Source organism: Pseudorasbora parva, chromosome 2 (genome assembly GCF_024679245.1).
Source record: "Pseudorasbora parva isolate DD20220531a chromosome 2, ASM2467924v1, whole genome shotgun sequence".
Taxonomy (NCBI): Eukaryota; Metazoa; Chordata; class Actinopteri; order Cypriniformes; family Gobionidae; genus Pseudorasbora; species Pseudorasbora parva.
Genome location: NC_090173.1, coordinates 43,697,477 through 43,718,879, shown reverse-complemented (window position 1 = coordinate 43,718,879; position 21,403 = coordinate 43,697,477). Strand labels below are relative to the sequence as shown.

At 41.3% G+C, this 21,403-nt stretch overlaps 1 protein-coding gene across 7 annotated transcripts; it reads left to right on the top strand.

Moving 5' to 3' along the window:
- The first annotated feature begins 4,498 nt into the window (after positions 1-4,498).
- On the top strand, positions 4,499-16,761 carry elavl3 (ELAV like neuron-specific RNA binding protein 3). Of its 7 annotated transcripts, none has more exons than XM_067420770.1 (7): positions 4,499-4,963; positions 10,775-10,991; positions 11,080-11,183; positions 13,901-14,054; positions 14,880-15,108; positions 15,544-15,582; positions 16,220-16,761. In XM_067420770.1, exons 1-7 carry the CDS (start codon positions 4,955-4,957, stop codon positions 16,566-16,568), a joined length of 1,101 nt encoding a protein of 366 aa, XP_067276871.1. In that variant the 5' UTR covers positions 4,499-4,954; the 3' UTR covers positions 16,569-16,761. The 7 variants fall into 7 exon arrangements, with proteins under 7 accessions (XP_067276871.1, XP_067276881.1, XP_067276906.1 ...); XM_067420780.1 differs by having other exon boundaries at positions 4,500-4,963; positions 14,883-15,108; XM_067420788.1 differs by having other exon boundaries at positions 4,504-4,963; positions 16,241-16,761.
- Positions 16,762-21,403: the final 4,642 nt, after the last annotated feature.

The following is a 21,403-nucleotide window of genomic DNA, read 5'->3' as shown; positions in this document are numbered from 1 at the left end:
GGCTTTGGTTTCTACACTCTTTTCTGAATGCTGGGTTTTGATGGGTGTGCCGCACTGGAGACTTGGAAGTAAACGCCCACGGCTAGGATTGGATAAGATTTGCATATTTAAGGAGCTTCTGCTCCCCTGTCAGCTCACATGAGGGAGGGGTTGTTTTGAAAGCGATCAAAACAATGATTCAATGATTCTCTCGATCACAGGGCTCGTAAACGTATTTATCAAACAAACACAATGATTTCTATTATCCACCCGCAATTGATTGGAATATAATTTTTGTATTACTTGGCCCGCACGATCGGTAGATATAAGCGTGAGACACACATGCTTCAAATATCAAGTCAAGAGAGTTAACAACGCAGATCGAGAAAGGATGATTATTATTCTTTATTTAAGATTCACTGGCCTGCCGACGGGCTTCCGTTTTGGTAGCCAGTCTGGAAAACACAGCTCCGTTGGACTTGCCGGGTGTGATCCCAAATCGTAATGAACCAAGAAATAAAGGATTCTCCAGCCTGTGACATTGTGCTAAGGTATAGTCTGTTAGACATTTTCACATAATCAATACGATCTGTAACAATGCAATTATATCACATATAAAAAAAATGCGGTTTACTCATATAGGTGTGTTGCAACATTTCTGTGGGATCCAAGAAACAGCATTGTGTTTTAATCTGCAAATACAGTGTCCACCTGAGACTTGTTTACAAACGATTCCGAAGTGATATGAAGCAAACACACATATAGTGTCTTCCCCACGTGAGCTGGAACTTCATTAAATATAAAGTTCAACAACACATTCCAAAGGAAGCTTTTGCAGCGATTGTGTTCTTCCACAACCAGGAATAGTGCAATATCTTGCTATCTTCTGTATTTTATTGCTGCTGGCTTGCGATCCGGATAGCTCCATGAGTCGGTGGGCAAGGCTACTCAACTACACATGCTTATAATTCTGCAGAGGCGTGTTTCGCCACACAATGACGTCAAGATGAAGCATATTCTGAAAACCATCATTTGCTGGGCCTGGTATCAATAAAAGCTTTTCTTTGACTAACAAGGAAGTTTTCAGCTCTGAAACATACAGGGCATTTTTATATTACCATGACATTTAATATATCAAAAGCTCAAGGGAAAGTTGATTTCTCAATTCATGACCCTTTAAGGGTAAATGATTGGATCATTATTGCAGTGATTATGGTTAGGGTAATGTTTAGGGTTTCTAGTATGTTATATGTTTGGCAACAGTTCTAAGAAATTAAAAGCTACACGCTCCATCAATTAGGGTTATACTATTTGCTTATTATACTAAGAACTTATTATACTAACTTTGTTTTGGGTCTGACGAATCGACACGCATATTTGGCGTCAACGTATTTTTGTTTCGACGTCATCGGCGTTGTCCCAGCCCTAGTTAGAAGAACTGTTGCCAAACATATAACATGCTACTAATGTAATAGAGGCCAGCAAGTAGTTGCTTTGTGAGTAAACCTCACTCCTCTGATCTCATGCGACTGACGCTAGGGGTTGCAGACTTTAACCTCCTTGTTAGAGCGTTTGACTCTTATGCAACCAGACCCAGGTTTGAGTCCCACTAGGAACAGGCGGTTCGAACAGGAGGGTTTACACAAACATAATAATCACTGCAATAATGATTTAATCATTGACTCTTAAGCATTTGCCTATTTAAATCCAAGCAGTCTGTTTTGGCCAGGCAGTGTAGGCTATTATTACTGTACCATAAGCACATTTTTAAGTAATGTATACCATTATAGCTTATATAGTGATATACAAGTGAATATATTTTTAAATACTGCCAATTGGCAAAACATATCCAGAAAAAATCTTCTTTAGCACAGACATTTGAGCCATTCTAATCCATCACCTCAGAACATAATAAGGGGGATAACACTAGCTGTAGCAATGGAACACATCTGTTTCACACAATCATATCTCCTGCACTGGTGCTAAGCAGATTCAGTGCGATCATAACATGCTTTCTTCCCATAAATGTAAATCCACAATTTGCAAATGTAAAACACAGTTATTAGAGTGATAACTCAAAAGAGTGTATAGTTCTCCGTTTCCTCCACCAGCGATCTCCACAACAACCACGTTTGGATGGCCATAAAAGTAGTAACTAAAATCAATGATCTTTGAAAGAGCAAAAGAGAGCCGTAGAATCTCTCATGCTTTAATACTACAGAGGACAAAGGCACCTGTCTCTTAATCGGCTCTTCTGAACATTTGAAATCAGGGAAATTACTGAAAGAGCTTCAAGCAACTGCCATGCTTGATCCTCTAAATCAGGTTTGTGAATAGGTGCTTCAGATGCCCCCTTACCCACGGGCTGGATGCAGTCGCGCCACTGCCAGCGAAGACCCCTATTGAGCCTCAGCAATTAAGGTGGTTTATAGTCACGTTAAGTGTGAACGGGGTGTGTGTAGAACTGTAGGCAGCTAACAGACCTGTTCTCTTTGTGCCACAAGTGCTGCTTTTATTCAGCTCACAAAGCAGAAAACAACACCCGCACCTATAATGGCACAATCTTTCCCTCTCACTTGGTCGCCCTCAGTACAGTCTGAGGAAAGTCGCGACTTGACAGAGCGGAGTGGGCGGGGTTAAGACAGACTGACAGCGGGGCCCATCTCGAGCCTCTTATTAACGCTTAACGAGTGCCTTCCTCATGCAATATTCATCGCCACTAATATCATCCAAGCTCTGAGCTGAGCTGGCTACTTATGTAAGGCAATTATGTAAAATATCAGACAGGGCCCACACTCAGAATCTGACTGGGGTAGAGATGCGGGACAAGAACCGAGAGGAAGAAGAACTGAAAGTGAAAGGGAGCATGAGAGAGGAGGACGGAGGGCAGCAGCGCGAGGCATCGCAATCCGTGCCAGAGCCCCCAATTGAGTCAAGATTACTGGAGAATGCTTGGCCTCAACTGTTAACCCCTAACCCATAAATGCACAACGTTCGACGCTCCCGAGATTATCGGAAGGTTAATGAGTTTGAACGCATCTGCCCACTCGCCCATCTCAGATGATTTTCTAAGAACTCATCAGCCAAAATATATATAATTGTGTATATTACTCACAGTAGACACATCGAGAAAATGCTGTTTTTCTGATCTGCATTACAGCGCATTTACCCGCCAACGACAATACCACCCACTCAGTACCTCTCTGACTCCTGATGCCTGATACCTGTGCTGTGACTGTCTATAATCTGCATAACTCACAGAGAACTTCTTCTGAAGACGCGCGCACACAATGATTTCCACAAGGTCACCCAAGGCCGATGCAGATGTAGGTGAGTTTCAGCGACCCGTGGTCTCCGGCGCGCATATAAACAGACTAAAATAAACACATCCTCTAGAGGGAATGACAACCCCCTCACACCTCATCAGCGAAGCGTATATTTCCATAAGCCTACATGCTCTGCAACCATCTCCTCCAACTTCACCCATACAGACATGATAGAGACTTGCACCTATGAAACTGCCAACAACATCCGCATAACAGAGATATACCGCGCGTGCTCCCTCAGGTCAAGGCCCTGTGGGGGTCTGTGCAGAAATAGGTCATTTGTCACACATCAAGTCCTGGGGCAGGAGATGCATTATAGATGAGACCAAACAGCCTGTCTCAGTGAGCTCTACCCACTCCGAGACTGGAAATGGGGGGAAGGGAGCTTGAGATAACAACCGCTGCAATCAGTGTGTCGATGTTTAATATCAGCACCAATGAGGAACAATAAGGAGACATGTGCATTCATTCTCAAATCTCTGATTTCAACTGTTGCTGGACATTGTCATTGTTTGTGCGCGTTATTATACTACAGCATTAATAATGTGTGACATCGATATGACACCAACACCCAAGATGATGTCAATCCATATTGTATAATAAATAAGATGATTTTTCCCATTTTAGGCAGTGGCCTTTGTGTGATTATGTAATCTACGCATTCAACACGCACCTGACATAATAATATATACGTTTAAATAAGTACAGGCAGGTATTTAAACATTGGGCCGTGCGATGTCCAGAAATGACCTTCACAGCTCTGCATTCTTGGTATTGAACAAACAGCAGACTTATTCACACCATTTACTCAGCTTTCTTAGAAATGCAGCGCGCCAGACTACAGAACAGGATTTGAGAAGCTGCGCTACAAGGACAAATAATGTGAAATCAAGAAAGAAAAAAACTGAGGCATGAGTAAGGGGATGAGAGAGAAAGAGAGAGAGGGGCAAAGAGAAGGAGAAAGCATGGCTCCTGTCTTTTTCTGCACCCATCTGTTCGGAGTGCAGGTGGAGCTCTATTCACTCAGCTCTGCATGCGTATTGGGGGGGGGAGGCAGGAAGAAAGGGAGGGTAAAAGGAAGAGTGGAGAGATGGTGGGGAGTAGAGGGAAGGGGGGGCTCTCGGTGATCTCTCCTGAAGGGGATAATGGGAGAGGAGCGCATTGCAATGGCTGCCATGTAGTACCCTCCCTGCGCAATTAGCCAATCAGCAGCAAGCTCTGCCAGCCAGAAGGACACATAAAAGAAGAACATTGCAGCAGAGGCACAGAAGGAGCCTGCGAGGAGCTGGGAAATACACACACAACAGCAGATCCACAACACCCTCCCCTGGACACACCCTACTGGGGATCACTGCTTCTCTTTTTTTCTGAACCATCGCCCACGCCACACGGAGAGAAATCTCTCTCTCATCATCATCCTGAAGAAAACCCCCTTCTCCTCATTTTCACACTACTGAGGAAACCTACAATCGCACGGGCTGAGATTTCCTGGCGAAGACTGTCGGTTTTTCCTTTTTCTTTTTTTTTTCTTTTCGTTTGGAAACTGACATTTGCATTTCTCGAGCCACACCACAGCGTGATATCTGCGAGTCGGCCTGAAGACCTGCAAATCGAAGGACCTAGATCACTATCATCTTTGTACATCAAGAATGGTTACTGTACGTATGCCTTCTCTTTTCGGTCTGTCTCATAAAAACTATAACAGCACCACCAGAAAGTCTATCTTAACAGCCTCACAGCATGTACTACAATCTGTGGAAGACATTCACATTGAGAAAGCAAATATATACAGGCTAATTAGACATAAACCACATTTTAAAATATGGGCTACTTACAAGCTAATCAAAAAATATACACAGCATTTGGTCAAAACGCAAACACACTAATGCACGTCTAATCGCGGATTCCGTAAACAAGATTAACGATTAGCCCAGGGTATAAGTAATGTGATACAGGCATGCGCGAGCAGCCGAGCTCGCTTCGTTTTATGAGGAGAATCAAAACATTGCTTTCTCCAGCCGTACGAGAATCGTTCGCCATGAGTCGTAATGCGTAATACGCAAAACCCTTCGCAACATACATTTATTTCTACATCCGTTAATTAAACGCATTCAAGCGATAATTAGCCATTATTAACAGAGCGCTGAGGAATTCCTCAGGAATAGCTGAGGTGCGGCGGAGGCAGAAGGGCGTGAAGAGGGCAGATGCCTCGTTCAGAAAGGATGCTCGAGACTGAGTCTCTGAGACAAAACACGATGCCTCGGAGGCTGAGAGCCCATCGAGAGCAAAGGCAAAGAAAAGGGTCGAGTCACTCGGAGGGGGAGGGGAGATATCATGCATCCACTGGTTTGGATTGAATCAGGCAGGACAAAATTCCTAAGGCTTGCGATGCTACAGAAGAAAAGAGAACGCGCGAGAGGAAACGGCGAAATGTCATATATGGAAAAGGCTGAATGTCATCGATTTCTTCTCGAGATGCGTTTTCTCTCCGACACTATAAAGACACCGAGGGTGTAAATAAGCACTATGAGGGGAATACAAAGGCCTGAGGGAAAGCGTTTTGGGCGTGTCTTCTCGAGAAGAAGACAGCGATGGCACGAGCTCAGAATCACCATCTTCACGTACATTTGCTGTGAAAACAATAACAAAGCAGCTCATTTAAATACGAACAGGTGTTTGAAACACATCCATGAATGAATTATTCAAATGGTCAGATTAATTGATGACGTTTAACTCTTCAGGCCTGCTCTACATGAAGCGTTTTGTCAGGTTATCGTCTTTGTTTCTGGCCAGAGATGCTAGCTACTTAATGCTACAATGGAGGCTCACTTTGTTATTGTGAATTTAATAACATTAAAAATTACACTAAAACCCCTTTCAGCTCCACGACATTTTGCGTTAAGGTTAGAGGCCTCTTGGTCCTGACAAACAGCCTAAGTAATGTTCTGATATGAAGGACAGCCTGCCCTGTTTTATAGTGGCATCAAACAAAAGACGATACGAAACGACGCGCTTCCCTTTAATTTAAATTCTCAATAGATGGTGTGATGAATGAATGACGGCCCCTTCGGCATGTTGTTCCGCAGTCCTCCGTGAGCACGAGCCTCTACCGCAGTGCCAAGCACATAAAACCGTTGAGTCAGATAACCTTCTCCAGGCGCGTACACAATTCAAGGACAAGGACATCACAACGATACACAGCACAACAGTATAACATACGAGCTCCTCACAAACCGATAATAAAGAGGGTTGTCAATAAAAGAAAAAGACGGTGTTTAAAAAAAAAAAACGAAAAAAAAAAAAAAAAAAAAAAAAAAAAAAACGTTATGCTGGACAGTATTTAAACTTCCAGGGCCGTTACGCACGTTATATGATCTCCAGGCCTCGTCTATTGTGAATCGAAACGCTCATTATTTTGAACAGTTACAGTACAAAACTGATTTTATAGGCAAAATAATTAATTTAACTGCTATATATTTCGACCAGGCCATTTAAGTACCGGTGTGTGGGTATAAGAAAAAAAAGAGAAACGGTGTGTGAGTATAAAAAACAAACCCACACACACACACACATTATATATATATATATATATATATATATATATATATATATATATATATATATATATATATATATATATATATATATATATATAGGCCTATTATATATATATATTATATATTTAGCTCTATTAATAATAATAATAATAAATAGTCTTAGAATAGAGTAAAAGTGAAGGTTTTCAATGTTCATTGTTCCCGGAGAGTCCCGCAGCCTCTGGCCTCGACACAAAGCGCTACTGTTTACATTAATATTCATAGTGCTGCCATGGTCTCTGTAGAGGAGGAACGGGTGGCTCTTTTGTTCGCTTGTGTCAATACGTTTATTCAGCAAAAAGGAGCTCGGATTTGTGAATGCCCACAGAGCACACGCGCACTTGTCCAATCAAAGGACGAGAGGATAACGATTTTAAGCGATTCGTAAACGTGTTTATTTGTAAAGATGACATCAAGAGCTTAATGTCCACTTGATAAAATGAAGCCCGCGGCACCAAAGATATGAAGGTAGAAGCTAGTTTGAAGGTAGTTATCCATGTTGAGCCACTCCCGAATTCAGCACTCTGGATAGCGACCAAGGAGAGGAATACAGAAATACTGCTAGCGCCTTGTCATTCTGTTAAACGTTTTTGCCGTTCTTGCAAACTGACTAATTTAAAATAGTAAATAAATTGGTAAGGAAAAGGCGCTATTAGGGAAACTATCATAAATAATTGTGTTTTCGCGCGAAAAAATTAACGATCTTTAGGGCTGCAAATTTCACGAGCGAAATTAACCCAATTCTCCGGAAGAAAAAAAAAGAAGAAAAAAACAAAGAGAAGGTTTTATCCGTTCAGTTTTGACTTGTGTCCTGTTGTTTTACAGCTGCCACAGTGATCCCTTAAGCTGCAGTGAGAGTGTGGCTAATGCCTTTTGTTTAAGATAATCCTGTAATCTGTTACTGAAACGGCCTATTGGCAATTCAGCATTCACATTTCAGTCAGGAGGCTCGTCCAGACACGTACGTTTATGCATTACAAATGGTAAAATTAAGGTCTGCATTTGGCATCAGAAATGTCACGAACACAGATTCATTTTTCCCTATCGCTGGCTGCCCCTGCAAGACAGTCTGAAAATTAATGTCTGACATGATGCATACAGCTACAGATTAGATCAGCCTTATGCTTTATTTGTTTACCTCACCGGATCTTGTGCGAGACTGTGTTTATTTTAAGAAAATGGCTTCCTCACTCACTGCACAAGGACATTAAGGAAGTGACGTGAATAGTCTTCGCAGTCAAATTGCTTTTTATCTCATGCTGCTTTCAGGCCTGTTTGTAAATAGCGTTCCCTGGCATGATGCGTTTATGACTGCAGATAATGGAAATGCATTTGAACGTATCATGATTTTATTATGATAGATATATATATATATATATATATATATATATATATATATATATATATATATATATATATATATATATATATATATATCACTATTTCTCTTAAGAACAAATAAGGCAGCAGTTAAACCAAGTGACTTCTTACATTTGTGTATTATGACATTCAACAGGACATTTTTTCAAAAAAGTCGACTGAAATTTCCCCTTATGAGATTAGAGGCAAGGCTTGACGGTCATTTCAGCAGACTCTAATTACAGACTTACTAAGAGGAATCTTGCCAGTCATTTATCCTTATTGTGCGCTGGTGGGAAGGTAATAGGTTTTGCGTATAAGATGCAGGGCTCCTGTTTGCGTGCGAGTCTGGGTCCCTGTGTAGGCGATGCTGATGCAGTGCATTAAATATTGAGGGAGAACTCTCCCAGAAATAGAAAAGTGCAGGCTGGGACAGGAATGTCAAAGCTGGCTCCATGGCCACGTTTTGTTTTATAAGCCCCGTTTTTAATATAATGAAAAAATTCAGGGACAGTTGATAAGGTTTGTGATGCTTAAGGAGCGCAATGGAAGGAACTCCAGCAGTAAGCAGTCTCTCGCCTGTCTCTGCGAGTCATGTATTTTGGGATGAAGCGCTCATCCACCTCTACCTCTGCTGTGCTGGCGCCAGTATCTGGGTTTTAAGATAGCGTACGTGTCAGTTTGTGTGACCGAAGTGCCTGTGCGTTGTGTAACTCACTACATTCGTCGCTGAGGATGGGTGGCTTGCCATAGGGAGGTTTACTTCAGTTCACGAATCACATTTGCCCTGATCCTGTCACATTGTGTCAAGACTTGCTCTGTTTGTGTCAACGCTTAGACAGTGCCTGTTTGAGTAGTTTTACATTCTGAACCAGAGATATTTACTGGGCTACACAGGCTATGGGCTAAACTGCCACAGCACAAAGCAAAATATGCCATTTTATTGCCAATTGGTTGATCAAACGAAAAACCTTTTCTTAGAAAATTCCTGCTCGGGTGACAGTGAAATTGTCAGTTTTTGCCTAGATCCATGTTTGGAGATTGGAGTGCTTTAATATCTCGCCTCTCGGAGCTTTCTCTTTGTCAGTGTCAATTTGCCTGAGATATAAATTCTGGCTGCCCCGAAAGCTTATTTTATTAATGCGAGACAAAAAGTGAATTTAACCGAGCGCTAGTTCTCCAACATCCCTCTCTCCAAGTGCGCATACAACATGCACACATATGTGCGAGGTTTGCTAAAAGTCAAGAAGCCAGCCAATAGCAACAGTCGTCAAGCTGCTGTTACCTGGGCAACCTGGTTAGAGGTAAGGCTCAAGGCAAGAATAAATCATTCCACTGAAGAGACAGAGCGTTACAGAGAGATGAGAGAAAGAGGCCATACTGAAGGGAGAAAAAATTAACAGACTAGCCACACTATTATGAATTCACCTGTTTGCGCATCTGATCATTAACTCTTAATTAGATACCAAACATTTAATTTATTTCCAGTTGCATTTCTAAAATGATTTGAATTATACTCTATAAAAGCTGTCACTGTGCTGGCACCTAAAGGGTGCATATTAGTACTTTTTGAAAAGGTACCACCCCAGTGACAGATTTTGGAGGGTTTTTTCTGAGTGTAAAAACATAGAGGGACACTTGTGGCATACGATTGTGCCTGTTGATTTCGGGGATCAAATAAAAACATAACGGATGCATTGTTAATCAAGTTGGAGAGACACCCTGTTTCACCCCAGGGGCAGTTCTGAGGGAAGAGAGCTTTCAGTCAACTTCGGATGACTAATACATGAACATATATTACACATGCCAATTTGTAGATAGATTCTGGAGAGTACCAGCCTTGGGGAATAATATATATAAGCAACATAAGTCACTAAAACAATTAAAAAGGACAGATTGCTTACGGTACAATGCAGAGAATTCCAGTCGAGCATTGTGACAGAAAGTAACCGTTAAAGACAGAAGCAACGTCTACAACCTGCATACATCTGTTCTTTGAAAATCCCCTATAGGCCAAATTAAGCATCATGCTGTGTTCCTCAGTAACACAGATGAACCGAAGATCCAGACACACGCGCGCACACGCTCTTGGTCTCTCTCACACGCTTTTCACATAAACAAGGTTCTAACACCATCTCGAACTTTTGAAATGATTAAAAAACTCACTTTACTGTTAGCAAAGTTGAAATGAAAACTATTTACGTGCATTTTCATGCCCACACCGCCATTCTCTCAGAGGCTAGTGATGTAACGCTGTTTGACCCTGGATGGCATAAAGGGGGGCTGGGAAAGAGTGAAAGGACTGTGACATCTGCAGGGCCAGGGGCTGATGGAAAGAGTTGATGTGAGGGAGGACGTCATAGGAGGAGGGGAGATGGGATATTCTTCTCCTCCAGCCCTCTACCCCTCAGACATATCGATTTTTAACCTCTCAATGAGGACGCCCCTCAAATTATATGTTTTCACCCAAGCTGCACCATCTTAGGGTGTAATTTGTCATTTTTCCACCTGCAGATAATTAGCACCATGGAAACTCAGGTGTCCAATGGTCCAAGCGGAACCAGCCTGCCAAACGGCCCCGTCATTAGCACTAACGGTGCCACGGACGACAGCAAAACCAACCTGATTGTCAACTACCTGCCTCAGAACATGACCCAGGAGGAGTTCAAGAGCCTGTTCGGCAGTATTGGAGAAATCGAGTCCTGCAAATTAGTCAGAGACAAGATCACAGGTAACCATGCGGCGGAGAATCTTGATCTGGTAGGAAAAATCTGCATTAAACGTTGTTTTCATGTGCATTCTTGTTTGTCTTATTGCAGGCCAGAGTTTGGGGTACGGCTTTGTAAACTACGTGGATCCCAATGATGCCGACAAGGCCATCAACACGCTCAATGGTCTCAAACTGCAGACCAAAACAATCAAAGTAAGAGAACCGTCCTCACCAAGCCCAATCTCCTCAATCACTCGATAGGGAGGAAATAGAGAATGAAGCAGAGCCCAAAACAGACGTGACAGCAGGAGGGGAGGAGAAAGGGAGGGGCAGGGGGAGGAATCGTGGCAGGGACAAAAGGAGCAAAAGAAAAGAGAAAGTGGAGGTCAGAAAGCAAAGGGTTGTGTACAGAGGTGATTGTGATGGAAATGTAATTAGAGAGACGCAATGTGAGGCTTGGAGGTCAGCGCGGAGAGCCCCATCTGCCTCCAATCTTGGCTAATTAGGGCCTTCTTTGTCCCCAATTCAGCTGGGTTTTCGGGTGGGGAAAGGTCTGCTTGGGCTCCTGAAAGCGAGAGATTAAACAGTCGTCTCTACCTGATCACTGCACATCAAAGATCGCAACAAACCCACAAGAATCAGCAGTTAAGCAGCTTCCGCTGACTTAGCCTGTGTTTGCATGCTTTCATATTTGAGATATACATGTAAATCTTATGACATAGACATAGAGAGTAGTTTCATTCCTTATAGTCTTATTATTCGAAACTAGTTATTCGGTGAATTATGACTGCAGGCCATGGGCGAACATTATTGTCATAGTTATTTAAACCGATTGCTGTTGTCTTAATCATCTTGTTTGTTCAGTGCATTCATCCAGCATCGCCACTGTTCTCTGACATTCAACGTTCATGTGCCCACTGCCCTCAAATCCTTAAGCTGGGCAAATGTCACATTTTCCATGTCAATATGGCATTTTTAGAAAGGTAGCGAGCCGATAGCGAGGAGAGAGGGAGGGAGGTTGACGGGGCACAGTAGCAAAGGCTAGGAGGGAGGCGAATGCCAATGATGGGATTAAGGGCCATATGGGCTACAGGCACCATCTGTACTGTGGGAGAGAGAGGGAGAGGGTTAATTATGGGGCAGCATCCCATCCTTCCAATAGATCTCCCCCTCCAGTCTCTGCTGTACACTCACCCACTCACTGCACAATTACACCCCTACCTCAACAATACCGCTGCTTAGTCATACTGGCCTGCAAGACTGCAAAACACGCATATGGTGGAAAAACACATCATTCTGCCAAGGTCTGATGGCGAAACATGCAATAACTTGACTGGGCGAGCAGTCTTGAACACGTTTGTTAAAAATAGACTCCTATTTATTATAAAACAATTTTACTTGCTTAACATGTTTTTCTGTAATCACACATAAAGGTCAACAGATTTTTTCTTTGTTTGAGTGCATTATTGAAGAAAATGGCTATAGACAGAAATAAATTATATTAGTAAAGAAGTAAAAAGAGCATTGGTAACAGGATTATAATGCATTACACAGATGTATAATTGAGTTACTATATGACAATATGATATAAATGTGATATAATATGATAAAATTAAAAATATATTAGTAAACTGAGGAAAAACAGTAAAAAGATTTAAAAAAATTACAAAACAAAAAATAAAAATAGGTATTAATGATATTAATCATATACAACATTAAATTAATTATAGATATCATCTAAAATTTAGATGAGTAAATAAGTTTAAAAAAACACTATGGCAATATATATTTTTAGAAAAGGAACACAAAATATATTATGTAATTAAAGATTACAAAATGATTAAAAATATTAATCTAAATGTATGGAAAATGTAAAAAAATAAAAATATGTTGTAAGAACATTTTTTAAAACAGAGTTAAGGTAGTATAGTTTTGGATAAGACTAATACATGTAACATATCCACGTATAATTGTATGTGTAATACTGTTGAATGGAAACAAGTTTTTGGAAAGTGAGGATGCTGCTTTTCCATTAGCATAATTTGGTAGAGCTTTTTATTCAATTTGCTTTTTTTTCTTTTCTTGGGTATTTTGTGAGGGCGTGTGTTAGGGAGTTGTCAGGGACTCTGGACATCTTGTAATCTGTTTACTTGGTTCGCCAGTTGCCAGAGGAGCAGTTTCCCCTTGAGAGAGAAGACAAAGGAGAGATAGAGAAGAAGGAGGGGGGCCAATCGCTTTATCTCAAAAAATCACATGTGCGCCGCGCACACACTGACACCATCAATCAAAGTCACTCCCTTTCAACCAGAAACTCATAAATATACATATTTTATGAGAAAAATCTGTTCGCATCTCAAATACGACTAAGACGGCTCGGTGGGGGATTTTTAGGAAATATAAAAATGAGATGAATATTTGAACGTCAAAACAAATGCCTAATTGGACTTGATATTACATGACACATCCCAAAGCGGAACAGGGTCTAAATGCTGCTGTCTTGTGGAAAATCACCAACTAGAAAAACAGCCCATGATATCAAATTTTCCTCACGACTCCCTAAGGGAGCTGGTCTCAAATCAGCGCAGAGGGTGTCGATGTGTCTTGGTTGAGTGTGAATGTCAGAGTGGGTTCGTGTTTCTGCTGTCAGAAGCACTGTGAAGCTGAAGTAGCGTTTAATAAGGGAACCAGGTTTGGTTCGAGTGAAGTGCGCATAAGAGACGTGGATTTCAAGGAAGGGGGGATGAGAGAGAGTGGGCGGATGTCTCGCCTTTGAGCGTGGCACTGCTGTGACATATCTGCTTCGACTACACTTGAAAGTTTTCACTGCCGGGAGTTTTAGGGCTGTCACAGCTGTCTTGATGCATGCTTCTTAATAATATTGGAGATCCTAAACTGCAGCTCCTTGTTTCGTGTGTGTTCGTGCGATGTAGGTGTCCTACGCCAGACCCAGCTCAGCTTCTATACGCGATGCCAACCTGTACGTGAGCGGGCTGCCCAAAACCATGAGTCAGAAAGACATGGAGCAGTTGTTTTCCCAGTATGGAAGAATCATCACTTCACGCATCCTGGTAGACCAGGTCACAGGTAAACGTTACCTCACTTCCACAAACAGCATACACACCCTAGGGGAGGATTAGAAATCTAATTAAAGCTCTGGATGTGACGCAAAAAAGAGGCTACGCTTCACAGTCAACATGAACTCATAATTGACCCCATTTACATTTCTAATGCATGTTCCTGGCAGTGTTCATTTAGTATAATTGAGATGGTATTTTAGTTTTTGATAATATTTTGAATTATATATTTCTTAATTTTAGTTAAAGTTGTAGTAATTTTGTTTTATGATTGTGTCCTATTTTAAAGTCTAAATAGTTTTATTTATTTTAAATTATTAGAGAGAGAGAGAGAGAGAGAGAGAGAGAGAGAGAGAGAGAGAGAGAGAGAGAGAGAGAGAGAGAGAGAGAGAGAGAGAGAGAGAGAGAATGTTTCTTTGGCAGCTGAAAATAAAAATGTATTCCAGTTAACTTCATGAGTAAATGAGTAAAACCACAAATGGATCAAATGACATTTGATTACCTCACAGAGTAGGCTAGGCTATTTAAAACACAATTATGACTATTGTGATTGATTATTTCGGTATTAAAAATACAATCAAAATTCCTGATGGAAGGCCTTCCCATATTTTTTTCTCTTTAAGTTTCACTAGGAGGACGTCACATTATGTATTTATTTTATTTTTACGCATGTGTGTAGGCCTACGTTAACATTGTTCTTTGTCTGCTCTATAAAGTAGATCATAAAGTAGGCTACTATAGTAAAAAGTCTGTTTTAGCCCTGTGTCCACGTGTCTCACTCATCTGCCATTTATTTAATTCACGGTGCTTACATTACTTCGCTTTCTGTCCGGAGCAGGTATATCGCGCGGGGTAGGTTTCATTCGGTTCGACAAACGAAACGAGGCAGAGGAGGCCATCAAAGGCCTGAACGGTCAAAAGCCACTGGGTGCCGCCGAGCCCATCACCGTGAAGTTCGCCAACAACCCCAGTCAGAAGACGGGACAGGCCCTGCTTACCCAGCTTTACCAGACAGCTGCTCGCCGCTACACCGGCCCTCTGCACCACCAGACTCAGCGCTTCAGGTACTGCCCCCACCCGCAGCCATAAGCCCTCACCCCTACTCCCTACCGCTCCTTGCTGTTCCTCTGCCGGTTTTCCTTTAAACCGCAGCACGTTCACGCCATCAGGGGGATTGACGAGTCACAATGGGTCTAACTGAGGCAGTGTGTCAAATTTGAAAAGAACTGCCCTGCTTAAGAGATAAAACACAGCGTGCGTGAATCAGTCGTGGCACGGATGCATTCATCGCGCAGGCAGTACTCTCGATCCATCGCCTGAGGGCTCTGTAAGCACTGCGTCAGTGCGATGGGCGAGCCGCACCTGCTGATTGGTGGAAGCGGTGCTCAGTAAAGAGCTCCCCCTGGTGGCTGAAGTGGCTCCATGAAAACGCTTTGCTCTGGTTGTTGGATCTTGCAACTAATATCTTCACCTCCGTCACTCTCCCTCTTGCATTGCAGACTCGACAATTTACTAAACGCCAGCTACGGAGTCAAGAGGTAATTTCAAACAAAAAAAAGGTGTCCTTTCAAAAGCATCCATGCCTAAACAAGCTCAAACAAAGTGCCCGGAATACCACCTGCTGATTTAAGCATTGACATTAGAGATTTGATTTGAGAAAACACAGTTTCTGTAGACTAGATTGGCATAGCTGACATCACAGCAGGACATTCTGGCATGGCTTTGTTGAACCTTTTTTGTTCTTTTGGTTGATTCCTTGATCGAACTGTATTTCTGTATTGAACTAACATTATTATTTTTTTCAGTTTTGGTTGCTTTAATGTTCTTTTTTCCACCAGCATGGACATACAAGATTCCGTTTGCGTCTCCTCTGTTAGTTCAAATTTTCTGTTGATTTGTTTCTGATTTGCCTTCATCCCTCTCTAGGTTTCTGTTTTGCTAAATATCGTGATTTTGTTGAACATTGTAAATTATGTGTCTTATTTCTAACAGGGAATATGACTAGTTTGGTTTGGACACCAGAGAATATGACTAGTTAATATAATAGCCGTCCATTTTCTTACGTGCTTATAGCTGTGGAGATCGAGTGTCCGTTCCTCAAAGAGACAAAAATGGCAGGAACATGTGGTAATAAGAAGCACACTGTGCTGAACTTCAGAATGACACCCATGGTAGCTCTCCTTCTTTCCTCCCCAGATTCTCCCCAATAACCATTGACAGCATGACCAGTCTAGCCGGCGTCAACCTGACCGGGCCCACTGGAGCTGGCTGGTGCATCTTCGTCTACAACCTGTCCCCGGAAGCTGACGAAAGCGTCCTGTGGCAGCTCTTCGGGCCGTTCGGCGCCGTCACAAACGTCAAGGTCATCCGTGACTTCACCACCAACAAATGTAAGGGCTTTGGCTTTGTCACCATGACCAACTACGATGAAGCAGCCATGGCTATCGCCAGCCTGAACGGCTACCGCTTGGGCGACCGTGTCCTGCAGGTCTCCTTCAAGACCAGCAAGCAGCACAAGGCTTGAAGGAAGGCCTGGTCACTACTGCTCTTTAACATGCAGGGGGAGCTACTGAGCTCCCTGTACATTCACTCTACATGGGCCTGGACTGAGTCTCTCTCTAACACGCATTTGACACATACACACACACGTTTAGTTGTTTTGAACAAAAATACACAAGTAGAGTTGTTTTTCTTTTCTCTTAACACAACATGCTAGTCCTTCCCAATGTTTGCCTGTATTGAATTAGCAGAAGTGTGTGGCAAGGCTGAGGGAAATCCATAAGGAGGGACAGTCTAATGAATGTGACCGAGAATGTCTGCAGAGATTTAATTTAATTCAGGCAAAGTAAGAACTGGTCAAAGAAAAAAAAAGAAAATCAAATATGTGCAATTTACCCAAAATATTGCCCCGGTAACTCTCCTATCTGGCTTCAGAGGATGTAGTCACTTTTTTACACTTGGGCATTTTGAATCAGTGATTTTTTTTAGAGAAAAATGATTAAAAACAGTGTTCTCATATATATTATGATATAACTATATATTCAACATTTAAGGTGGTTATAATAGCCAAAAATGTAAGCATTTTCTAGAACTTTGAATACGGTTTCCTGGCTCTACATTAGGTTGCAACCTTGCCTTATGGCACCAAACACACACCTTACTCAAGGTCCAACCCAACAGCAACTGAACAAACTGTGTGGATGGTAGTCACAAATCGAGAGGTCACCGGGGGGTCATCACAATCACCTCAGCACGCCGAAAGACAACTTTCATCACAGAGACACTCGCACACAACACGCACACGCACGCACATACGTACCTCTACCGGAGGTCATAGCAAACTTCACGAAACATGGCGACCTAGAATCTCCTCGTATCTTTACACTCTGAGTTTTATAGTTAGAATTTAGAATCGATTCCACCACATGCAGTTGTCTGTGTGACTAGGGGCATTTTTGACAGTGTTCCCATGGTGAGTCTTTCAAACCAAATTATTTAAAATCCAGAACTGGTTTTAAACAGGTTTGAATGGCTTGGGAGTAGAAAAGGCTCTGTGTCAGCTCTTTGAGACATAAATGTGAGCTGTTATGGAGGTCAGGGGCCACTGGGATTGGTCGCCCTTGCTCTTCATAACCTCTCAGATACATAAAGCTCCGGAATTACATTATAATTCGCTTTCCCCCGAACCGGTTTTAGCAGTCCCTGCATATCTAAAGCTACATATCAAACATAAAAATCAAATTTTGTGTCCTCAAGTCCCTTTTTTAAACAAGTCGCTGCCACACGAGCTACAAAGAAAAACATATATTTTCTCAAAATATGAAAAATTCCCTAGATACAGTAACGACAATGCCCAAGCTGTCCACAGCCCTGTGATAAAACAAACTAAACTGTCCCATGGGGAGAGACATTGCTGTAAAAATCGCAAAACTTCACATTATATGAAGAAAAGAACTGAAAGATGTAAATGTGTGTTCAAATCAAGTGACATTTTGCTTTTCTAAATAACGCTGTGTTAGCCAAAGAGGACAATGATCTCTTTGAAAGGATTACATTAGAGATTAATATATTTTTATATCTACGGAAAAAAAAACAAGACCTTGTGCGACATTTTTACAGATTCTTAAATCGTGGAAATCTTTGGACACACCGCATGGCTTTTATTTTCAGAGTTTTCAACTTTGGGGAGTGAGGGCCAGTCTGCGGTGTAAAGGGAGGGGATCAGAGGGTTGGGAACTAAGACTTACATGCAGTGAAACCATTTCATTTTCAAAAATACACAAAAAAAAAGAGAAACATGAAACATTAAAAAAAAAAAGATTCAGCAGACAGGTAAATGTATGCATTAAGCGGGGAAAAAGACGCTACGGTTTCTCTAAAGTAAAAAATGTTGCTTCAATGACGGTGCAGTGAAGCGCTAAATGGCGTCACATCGAACACCATGAACACCCAGAGCATTTCATTTCGTATCGACAAAAAGACGAAAAAGAAGAATCACCTTAACGCTTCAGCATTTTCAGTGCACCCAGTAGTTACTGACATAGTAAAAATTGACAAAAATTGACATCGTAATACAATGTAGCTGCACTTATCAATGTAATCAAATCTCACACAATAATCCATAGTGAATTATATTCGCCAGTATGTCACCACACAAGGCAAATGTTATATCATTTAACTGTCTAGACTTTTTGTGTGTGTTTATTTAATTTCTGCTACCCATATCTTATGTATTCCACCATCACCTGATTTTGCTCCTTTGCACAAGCACTAACCAACCAAGGGATCTTAGCTTTGTCACTGATGAAGGGAAAAAAAAGTTTGTCCGAAACATTTAGCAAGAGTGTGACTGCACACACAAACACACATATACACTCACACATACACACACACACACACACACACACATTAGAACATATCAAAGTGTCTCTAAGCTCTTTCCATTAGCATTGTATAAAAACTGTGATACACCTTGAACCCCTCTCAGCTTACAACGCCACATTAACATCGCAACAATTTTTCTTTCGCTAACGCTAATGCAACTCATCGGTGGTGTGCCCTAGAGGGGACAAAAATCTCAAATTTAAGGATCTGCCCACCCTCTAAAATGAGCGACGGGGTAGATACAGTGACCAGGACAACACAGTAGTGCGCCTGGGGGGTGGGCAGGGGGTCTTTAGTGTCGTCCTTCTGGCTGAGTGTCCCAACGAGCCCTTTAGCTACACCACTTCCCCCATTCCCTCAGAGAGCCAAGGACAATGGCAGGAAACAAACATACTGCACCGCTTGAGCAACTACAATAATAATCATTTTAAAAAAAGACAAAAAAACTTTCCTATGGAACAGTAAGTGCAATGTGCTTCGTTTTTATATTGACTGAGAACAAAAGATATATATATTTTTTAAAAAAGAAATTAAACGTCACACTGAAATGGTTTGCAGAGTAGTGAAAGGATCAAATGTAATGAACAACAACAAAATGAAAAAAAAAGTGTTAACTAACAGATTCATTAGAAGTTTCAAACAAGCACCAAGAGCTCTGGTCTCTAAAAATGTCCATTATCCCTTCCTCCGCCCCTTATTAGTGCTCTGACCATGCAAGCTAAAACAAACAGCCGTCTATGGTACCGAAAAGAGCAATTCTAAAAGACCGTGAAAGGAATACCGTCTAAAATATCATCGGTTTTAGCCCATGTTGATTTCAGGATATCATTTTTCCTGTAATTTATTGATTTCCTTTACATATCAGAATCACACGTTAACTTAGCGTATTTGTGTTGTTGATGTTGCCATAGAGGACACACATGTGGGTCGTTTTGTTTCCTTTTACTGGGTACGATTTCTTATATTTGTTTCCATTATTTATAATTAGTTGCCGTTCTTACAGTGTATGCAGGTTTTAGAATTAGTTAGAATTATTTCTTTTCAATCAAAATGTGTTTAATTGTGTTTGTAAAAGTCTGTGGTAGCTTTTGTTGCAACATAAATAATTTAAACTGAAAAAAAATTCAATATAGCGCCAATGAACTTGTATTATTTGGGCGACTTTAAGCTTGTAGTTTTAACTTATTGTTAACTTAAAAACTATTTATTATCATTATTATGATTATTATGATTATTGCCTCGTATGAAAGTATGTTTTGTGTATATTTATGGTTTATTTCATTATATTTGCAAGTTTAAATACTTTTCATTTTGCCAAAATGTGGTTACACCTTTTTGTTTTTCTTTAAAGGGAACAAATAGATTTTAAAAAATAAAATAAAAAAACAAAAACAAAAAAAAAACTGCTTTAGAATTACAATTTGGGAAAAGTTCTCCATAGGCAAAGAATGCACTGCTATATTAAACTAATTGAAGTGTATAAACATACATGCTGTGTGCTAGATGTTATGCCTTTAATGCCTGTGTTTTGTTTGTCTTGTTAAATGAAATCGTTTTGATTATTTAATCTAATCACAGTCTTGTTTTTCCAGCCACGTTCAGAACCCCATAGTGAATCAGGGCCCAGGGCGAGGCCTAGGGCAAGGGGGGAGGGGGGGCCGAGGTGCGGCCCGGTCTACGGTCTGGTCCCACAGCCAGGCCTTAGGCTCAGTGTCCCTCGCCAAGCACCCCTCACTCCGCTGCCATACAGAGCCATGAAACCGACAGAGCTGTCTTCTAAGAAACTCAGTCGTTTGGGGGGTGGGGTGGGAAGGGAGGGGCTCAACGGTTAGCAGAAGGGGCTGGAAAAAGTGCAGCGGGGGAGACGGGACAGGCGAGGCATTGAGCTAGATAAAGGGGTCAGTGGTCACTCTGTTTCTCAACCAGTTGTATTTTGTGTCAGTTAATTTAGGAGGGACACAGAGTTACTTAGCAACGTTCTTCTGAAACCATTTTCCAGGAATAACAAAATAAAACAAACAAACAACAATAATAAAAAAAAGCGATCAAAAGCAGAACTCCTGATCTCAGTGTCTGTGTGTCACGAATAAAAATCTCATACTTCCAAACATGAACAAACGAACAAAGACAAACACACAACAAAGGGGAAAAAATAAATAAACCTTTCAGTTTAGTTTAGGATATTTATTACTGGGATTTCAGCTGAAGACGCTTGAGGACTTTTTCATGGAATTGTTTAATTATTTGTACTTTACATGCCAGAAAAAAATAAACGATATGAATCTCGAACGCTATGAGTGTTTTCTTTGTGCTTGCTCTTTTTTTTTCAAAAGGGTTTTGTACAAGTTCATCTCAGGCTGCTGCATTCATTTATGATACAAATTCAATTCCTTTATCAAATTTGATCACTATCAGCACGGTTAATAAACAGCTTGATATTTAACAGGTCCACAACTTCAATAAGCAACAGATAAT